This window comes from Coenobita brevimanus, chromosome 110 (assembly GCF_032717465.1).
Source record: "Coenobita brevimanus isolate Jiangsu-jjx chromosome 110, ASM3271746v2, whole genome shotgun sequence".
Classification (NCBI taxonomy): Eukaryota; Metazoa; Arthropoda; class Malacostraca; order Decapoda; family Coenobitidae; genus Coenobita; species Coenobita brevimanus.
In genome coordinates, this window is record NC_137063.1 from 25646393 (window position 1) to 25655950 (window position 9558).

Sequence of the window (9558 nt, forward strand, 5' to 3'; positions counted from 1 at the left end):
AGACATTTATGTGACAAACTGTTGATGAACATAAAGATCAACATAAGGAAATAAGCATGTTACATAACGATAAGTGTACACAATTTGTTTCTGCATTTTTGTTAACAAATTTATTTTTGTATTGTTTGTGATGACTGAGCTAACTATAAATGTTAAACTAAAAGGTTCAAACTTTTTACCTCCACCAACAAAGTTGGAGGAGATTATGTATTCACCTATATTTGTCTGTTTGTCTGTCTATCCACACGGTATCCCCAAGAGTTCTCAATGAATTTCAATGAAATTTTGTGGAAGGATGGGCCATGGGCCAAGATAGAATTAATTAAATTTGGGGGTGGATCTGGATCCGGATCCTATGTATCCCACACAATAATTCCAGAAGTGCTCAATGAATTTCCATAAAATTTTGTGGAAAAGTGGGCCATGGGTCAAGGAACAATTATTAATATGGAGGGGGATCTGGATCCTACTATTCCACACAATGCTGTATCTCCACGGATCCGGATCCATTTTATTGGAAATGGCATTGGCGGAGGTATGCGCTCTTTGAGTGCTTCCTCATATGCAAATGTTTTTAGTTGAAGTGGAACATTTTTAAGGGGTTGGACCTATGGGGAAAAAATAAAAATAAAATAAAATAAGCTCCACCCTACTGTACAGTACAGCAGCTGTAGTGGAATACAATATCCCACAAACTTATGTTCTTGACTGTGTGAATTTCTATCCCACCTGGTATTTGCAGCATGGATCAAACTGCCAAGAGGCTGTGTACACGCCAGTGCAGAACAATGACAGGGTTCCAAGAGGAACACACACCAAGACAGTGTCACGCCAGATCATTCCTGAAAATACCATACAATTATTAGCACAAGAGGCAACAGATAGAATACTGAGCTACATATGTGCATAGGCTGAAGCATTTGTTATCTCTGATTTCAACCCTGTCACTAATAACAAGCTACCCTTAGGTTAAAAAAAAAAAAATCATCATCATCATTTTCATTGTTGCCATCCACACCCTATTTTGTTACTATTTCATTTTCCAGTGAGATGCAGTACAGGGCTACACAGGGTTAATGGAAATATCCCTCAGCTGAATTTCATAATCTTGCATTAACAATAACAAACAAACATACATACATACATACATACACACATCATCCAATCCTGTGTTGTCCTTGTCCCATGAGGAGTGTAGGAGCCAGGGGCTAGGAAAGTTGGTCCTGACATTTAGGATGAGTGTGACCAGCCTCACTCATCCATGAATGGCATTACGTACGCAATAAATCCCAACAACCCCTTGGACATACACTTACACAGGCTCAATCCGGCTCGAGCGCCTCAAATACCCACTAAACCACCAGGCGAAATACTTTGGATATGTGGTTACCACCCAACGTTATAAATGGTTTCCTGGTGTACAGAAAACCATTTGGCTTGTCACTTGCTGTAGAGTCACCTGTAGACAGAAGGAAGAGCAAAGAAAGAAGGAAAGAAAGACAGAAGATGAGGGAAGGAAAGAAGGAAGAAAAAGAGGAAAGGTCAGTCACCCGACAGCAGCACTACATTGAGTAAGTGGATGGTCAATGACCCCACCTACCACTAACAAAAACAAACAAAATCACAGAAAAGAAAGTCACTTTGTGGGATTAGTGGAGACAGTTTCTAAACTCTTCACTTTGAGAGATTTTCCCAAAGCTAAACAAAATTACCTTGGGGAGGAATGAAGTATAAAGACAGATAATTATAATAAATCCATCCATCCATCCATCATCCAATCCTACATTACCCCATGAGGAACGTAGGAGCCCGGGGCTAGGCAGTTGGTCTCGACATTTAAGATGAGAGTGACCAGCCTCACTCATCCCTGAGTGGCAATACATGAGTAATCAATCCCAACCAGCCCTTGGATATAAACCTTCACCAGCTCAATCCGACTGGAGATCAATAATTACCCACTAAACCACCAGGTGCCAAAATATGGCTCTATGGTTACCACCCAGCGCAGTAAATGGTTTCCTGGTGTACAGGAAACCATTTGGCTTGTCACTCAGTGCAGAGTCACCCACAGGCAGAAGGAAGTGGAAAGAATGAAGGAAAGAAAGACAGAAGATGGAGTGTAAAGTCACCCGTGGGCAGAAGGACAAGGAAAGAATGAAGGAAAGAAAGACAAAACGAGAACATAACCTACCCTCTGCATCTTTGCTTTTGATCCAAAAAGAAAAAGAAATCCAATATCACGATCTACTCGTCCTGAAATCCATGGACACCATGCATTTTGAATATTACTGGTTACACACAAGAGGATGAGTACTGTGAAACAGATCTAAAGCTGAAAAGTTAAGCTCATGACAAACTAGGAATATGAGTTAACTTTTGCACTGGAGAGTAGGATGGTAATGGGATGAAATACAGTACTGGACTGTACTAGCACTACTGTATTGAGAGACAGCAATGAAAATAATAATACTGTAAATATGAACATCAAACCTGAGCTTTTAGTATGGTATATAAAACAGAAACAAATAATATTAATCCACTACATAAAACTTCCTACATCCCTGTGGAAAGTTTCCTTGTTTTTGTCAATGCAGTATTACTGTATTATTATTATTATTATTATTTTTTTTTTTAAATTATTATTACTGGTATTGCTCACATAATACCACTCAGGGATGAGTGAGGCTGATCACTCTCATCTTAAATGTCAGAACCAACTTGCCTAGCCCTGGGCTCCTACGCTCCTCATGGGGCAACATTGGATTGGATGATAGATGATGAGTTATTATTATTATTATCATTACTATTATTATTATAATGCACAAGCATACAGAGGTCAGGGGAATGAACAGTAGCACCAGTCGAGCAGGGCAGCACTCCTAAGGTGGATGGAAAGCTGCTGACAGGGAGAGCTGGAGCTCCTGTTTCATCAGTCCTCGGGGCTAGTTCCTAACGATCCCCTTTTGCTGAACTTTTTCAGTGTTTCAGTAACACAGGGAATAGTCCAGCACACACTCCAATACAAGTTCCTCCAACTGTCAACACCAAATTAATTGTACATTACATACTACACTTCCTATTCAAAATTAACCAAAAATGGCATCTATTAACCAAGCCTCAGAGTCCCCAGGGAGGAGGATCATAAATGCCTCCACCATCCGACCCTTTCCCGGTGACAGCCAAGACAGATGCCTGGAACCACTGTCTAACTCACTTTTTCTTCATTTCTGCAACATTCACAGCCTTTCCTCTAACTTTCCCTCTGTTAAGCACCATCTCTCCTTTAAACCTCACCTTCTTCCTAACTTAGACTCAGCTGTCTGATGTAACAGATAGCAAACCCTTCTCTGTATCCTCCGACTTTCTCTAATCTCATTTCAAAGCCAATGGTGGCTGTTGTGTATATATACAGTAGCCCAATTACGTTTTGCAACAAAATATTGCTGCATTTGAATAATCTGGCATCCCTGCCTACTCAGTACTCGTCCCAAGCATGTATGTTGATGTCTAGTGGGCGGGTTAATGGAAAGGCTACACCCCCGAAGTATCAATGGAACGGAACAGGTTGAGGGACACCGCTACATCTGATAATACAGGAATTGTGATTATTTCATCTCATAATAGACTGTCCTCTCTCTCTCTCTCTCTCTCTCCCTCCGATTACACATATATACGGGTGTGACAGGTAATACAAATTCCCCAAACTGGAATCGAATTCATGGTTCATTTAGGCATTCGTTCAAGAGATGACAGGTTGATCATTCTCTCTACATTAATATGAACAGATTTACACAACACACTCTATGCAGGTTAATGCATCACAGACTGAAACATGCACGCACGCAGGCACACAGGCACGCACACGCACACACACACACACACACACACACACACACATATATATACAGTACATCCCCACAGTACGTGAGTTCCAAGTACGCGATCCCCCTTGTATGCGAGGACTTATTTTTTTTATTTTAGTGTATTTTTTATTAGCGTGCAAATTGAACTCCTTGTAAGCGAGATGGGAAGCAAAGAGTGGCCCAAATCCGGGGTTACCCTGAGTACGCGACATTGCCCCCCTAAGAAGCGATAATGGGTAAAGGTGAGCAGCCATATTCTTGTTGGTTTAGGTAAGCTATATCCTTGTTGATTTACCTAGTAAAGCCATAATCTTGTTGGTTTACTTTATCTTAGGTAATATGTCTTAGATAGTTTCCCTGTATAGTACAATACTTAGGTCTGAAAGGCATCTCATGGGGTTGCCCATGAAGGAGGATGCTGCCCATATGTAAGTTTTCCCATAAGTTTAAGTATTCACAGTACGCGAATTCCTAGTACGCGACGTTCTATGCTCCCCATATAGGCATATACTAGGGGGATGTACTGTACATACATACATATATATATATATATACACAGTAATCACTCTAATATCCGGACGCCCAATAACTGAACATCCCCACTACCCGGACCTAATCGTCCTGGGATCCAACACCCCCCCCCCCAAAAAAAAAAAAAAAAAAAAAATCCTGTCCGTCATTTGAACTTGCCGCGCGCGCCGCGGGAGAGCATTGTTTTGGCGTGTCATTCCTCCGACGTCCGATAGAGCGCCGCTACATCCTCCCCACTTCCCGCCTGTCTCTCACCGCGAGTGTATGCTCCTTGTAATGGCTGCCCACGTGATCGCTTTTGTGGTGGTGCCCTACCTGCTGCAAAGCCTCCTGCTGCTCTCGGGCCTCCTCTTAGTGTGTGTGATGATGGCCCCGCCACCTGAGAAAAGGAAGAGAGTGGTGTTGACTCTGGAAAAGAAGAGTGAGATATTGGAGAAAGTAGATGCGGGGTGGTCTTCTTCCCGCATTCTCCGCGAGTACAACCTGGCCCGGTCGACTTTGTTCGATATCACACGTTCCCGAGACAAACTCATGCAGTACACGGCTGACTTCTCGTCAAGAAGCAAACGCAACGTGGAAAGGAAGGTTATGTTTACCCCCAAGTTTGCAGAAATCGACCGATCCATGTTGATTTGGTATCGACAGCAACGTGCTGCTGGTGTGATGGTACGTGGAACGGAGCTGAAGGCTGCTGCTGAGAAGTTTGCCAGGCTTCACGACGCCCTAGACTTTAAGGCATCCGAGGGTTGGCTCTTCGCGTTCAAGTTGCGACATGGCCTTACCAACCGTAAAGCACATGGCGAAGCATTGGACGCAAACGAGGATGGAGTTGACGAGTTTCGGCACAAGGTGAAAGGCTTGATCGACAGGGAGGGCCTACTCTCGGTCAAGTCTACAACGCTGACGAAACTGGCCTATTCTATCGCTCGCTGCCAACAAACACTCTAGCCGAGGAGACGGAGAAGAGTGTACCTGGCCGCAAGCTTTCCAAGGAACGGATATCTGCTTTGTGTTGTGCCAGTGCTAACGGCATGCACCGGCTTAAGCCCATTATTGTTGGCCATGCAAAGCAGCCTCGGTGCCTTCTTGGGGTGATGGATGTCCTTCCTGTCGTCTGGTACCATTCTTTGAAGGCATGGTTCACAGCTGTGATCTTCAAAGACTGGTTTCACCGTCACTTCGTCAAGGAGGTCATCCATTACCAGACGAAGACACTGGGAATCCCGCGCGGCCAGGTAAAGGCTCTCCTTCTACTCGACAAGGCACCTGCCCACCTGTGCGACAAGGATTTGGTTGCTGAAAATGGCCGTATTACGTGCATGTTTCTGCCACCTAATACAACTATCTCTCATTCAACCAATGGACCAAGGAGTGATCATGGCAACAAAGCGCCTACACCGTCGGAAGTTCCTGGACGAGGTGATGGTTGTTCTCGAGGACGAGGACGAGCGCAGGGAGGGACGGGACACACTGTCATAAAAACTTTGTAGTTACTTGTAGAGAAGTATATTTTAGACTTGTGGTCGAGCGGCTTTTATATCTTGTAGTAGTTTCCCCACCAGATATCATGTAGTGACGGGAGAGGTAAAGAATAGTATGGGACTATTTTTATTTGTCTTGGAAATATTAAACAGGTCTCTCCCATGGGAAGAGTATAAGTCCCGGGTAGCTACCTCCCTGTCTCGCTATCTCTCTCTCTTTCTATTCTAAGGCTAATCTCCGTCTCGACCTCTCTCTAGGGTCGCTTGTCTCCTTCTACTCTCTCTTTCCTAAAATCTGGTGTAGCAGGGGTGTGTCACGTGTGTTCCTCGTGGATCTTTGTTCACGAGAGGACTGCTGACAGCTAAATGCATCATCTCCTTACTGGCCGCTGTCGTCAGCTTTACTCAGTGTTAAGAGGGTGTAAGCATGTTTAGCACTGCTCGATTCTCGCAGACACAACACCTTCTCATCATTTGACTTCCTGCTTCTATCTGTCTCTCTATCTATTTATTTATCTATCTATCTATTATGTAGTCCTACATTTGCTCGGCCGCGCGAAAATGGCGTACCATCGACATTTAATAGTTATAACATATTAATACATACTACATACACATTATAATGAACTTATAAGCTAATTAAGTGAAATACATAATATTGTAAAGTAACATAATTGTATGAATATTGTATACATATATTATTCATAGTAAATAGTGATTATTCAGTAATATTACATTTTAAATAAGTTGTATACATATTTGAATAAATGCATTATAATTGTGCAATGGTAATACTGCTAAGTTATACATTACATATTTGAGTTATCACTTTAGTAATGTCTAATATTTCACCTAACTTGTATGATGATACTGGTAATATAGAATTGTGCTATAATTGTATGACATAATATTTTACTAACATTGTGGTACTACATAATTGTAACATTTTATGAATTGTTACTAAATATTGTGTTAATGCATAATTGTGTTGGCCTTATAACTGTAGTTACATTTTGTTAATGCAACTATTACATAAGTGTCTTGGCCTTATAATTGTAGTTAAAGTTACATAAAAGTTACATCTTGTTAATGCAACTGTTTTGTCGTTACATAATTGTTACATATCATTTGTAGGTACATAATTGTAGTTAGTGTAACATAATGCAATCGTTTGTCGTTACATAATTGTTACATATCGTTTGTAGGTACATAATTGTAGTTAGTGTAACATAATGCAATCGTTTGTCGTTACATAATTGTTACATATCGTTTGTAGTTACAAAATTGTAGTTAAAGTTACATAAAAGTTACATCTTGTTAATGCAACTGTCACAGAAATGGTACATATTGTTTGTAGTATTGTTTGTAGTTACATAATTGTAATAAGTGTAACATAATTGTAATAACTGCAGTCCTAACATATGCTGCGGTCGATGATAGTGATGATGTGTCATGCCACTTGTTTGTGGAGACACAATTTGCTTTTTTGTTTGTAGTTTATGTGGTATTTTGGCATATATAGTAACACTTACACTTATTTTCATTTGTTTGTTATGTGATCTTACTTTATTTCTCTTTTTTCCTTCTCACTCTTCTTTCTTTCTTTCTTTTTTTTCTTTTTTTTTTTTTTTGTATTGATTTTCTATAGTTTGTTTCTCTTTGCTTGTGTACACTTTTTCCATGTTGTTCATGGTTGCATAATTGCTGACTAATTTTCTTGGGATACTTTTTTAAAGTTTAGTTTATATTGCACAGATACTACTGAAAATGATATTATATAGTCCCATATTTTGTTATTTTATATAAAAAATATATACACTATATACAGTATTAACTATACCCACTGACTTGTTGTTCACCTGTACCTATCGTGGGTAATATGTGTGTCAGCACTGTGTGGAAATTATTGTCTTCACGATTGTGTTGAAGATGTTCACTCTTGCTAACGGCATTTGTGTTGGCCATTTTTTTTTTTTTTTTTCTCTTTTCTCTAGTTTACCTTGTAACTTAATTTATATGTTTCCACTAGGTAGTTTTAATTAATAAATGTTTAATGCAGTTCTATTAATTGCTCACTGAGTAACTGTGATTGGATATTTTCTTTTATCACTTTGTAGATATAATATGTATAGTTGTATGTAAAAAACACGTATTTTATGTAGGTATAAATGGTAACACTCGTTGGTAGTAAATAAATGTTATAATAGATGAATGAATATATACAGTGTAGAATATTTATTGTTGGTGCAAGTATTTAATGATTGAATTATGAAGATAATTGAAGTAGGTACGTGTATTTAAGCTGTAACTATACAATACGTTTTATATGTTTGTGCAGAAGCTTATTGTCTATCACTGTGTATTGTATGAATGAAGTAACTATGTAACTCACTAATTTTTACCATGGTGGAAATGGTGTGAGTGGTGTTGCACGTGGTGACAGCGTTGTCCTTCGCAGGTTGATTGGCGTGTTGTCGTCTCAGCACATGGTGACGTCGGCTTCCCACACTGGTAGCTGTGGTGAGTGAATGAGTAGCGATGAGTAACTTGAGTGAAGACGGGTGAGTAAGACGAGTTGTGAATATGGACTTGATGTTTTGCTGTCTTGACCTCTTCACACCTGCGTAAGCGGTGGGGGTTGGGTGGATGTAGCAGAGAGAGGAGGGTGAGGTCTGGTGGTTATGAGTTGTGAGTCGTCTCTCACTCTCCGTTTTTGTTTGTTTGTTTTCTTTCTTTCTTGATGTATTCTTGGTCCTTTTTTTCTTGTGATTTACTCGTTGTAGGATGAAGACTGCCGCTTCTTGTAGGTGCGTGTAGAAGTTTATACAGACGACGTAGAGTTGTTAATTGTAGTTGATTGTAGATGGCTGTAGTTCGCTGATTCGTCGTAGACTTGTAGACTATTTGCACTGTAGGCTGTATTTTGTAGGATTCAATGTAGAACTGAAGCTAATCTTGTAGTCTCGGTTGCTTTTGTAGAAATTTGCTTTTAATTCGGAGACGATGTCCGCAGATTTGCTGGTTTGTCGTTAAGCTACTTGCAAGGCGTCGAGTGATCACTTGACCTCTGCATCAGCGTAATGATCTGGGAGACGGAGGGGGCTGGATGGAGAGAATACTGTCAGGAGCTGATGTTGTTGGTTGTTTTCAATCTTGATATTTTGTAGGAATTTAATGTTGATTCGTAGACGAGGTTTGTATACGTTCGCTGCTACCAAATGTCATAAAAACTTTGTATCATAAAGCAGCGACTTTGTATTTGCTTGTAGAGGCACCAGTCTCTTCGGAGGCGTGGGTTCGTATCCCACCGCTGCCACCAAATGTCATAAAAACTTTGTAGTTACTTGTAGAGAAGTATATTTTAGACTTGTGGTCGAGCGGCTTTTATATCTTGTAGTAGTTTCCCCACCAGATGTCATGTAGTGACGGGAGAGGTAAAGAATAGTATGGGACTATTTTTATTTGTCTTGGAAATATTAAACAGGTCTCTCCCATGGGAAGAGTATAAGTCCCGGGTAGCTACCTCCCTGTCTCGCTATCTCTCTCTCTTTCTATTCTAAGGCTAATCTCCGTCTCGACCTCTCTCTAGGGTCGCTTGTCTCCTTCTACTCTCTCTTTCCTAAAATCTGGTGTAGCAGGGGTGTGTCACGTGTGTTCCTCGTGGATCTTTGTTCTGGAGAGGA

The 9558-nt window shown here is 40.6% G+C and overlaps 1 protein-coding gene across 1 annotated transcript in view; it reads right to left on the bottom strand.

The window, feature by feature from the left end:
- Positions 1-9558, bottom strand: part of Pmi (Transmembrane protein Pmi) — a 171493-nt gene that overhangs the window by 63758 nt on the left and 98177 nt on the right. The window contains exon 3 of the mRNA XM_080286177.1: positions 730-842. Coding sequence (XP_080142303.1) covers positions 730-842 — 113 coding nt within the window. The remainder of the gene's footprint in view (positions 1-729; positions 843-9558) is intronic.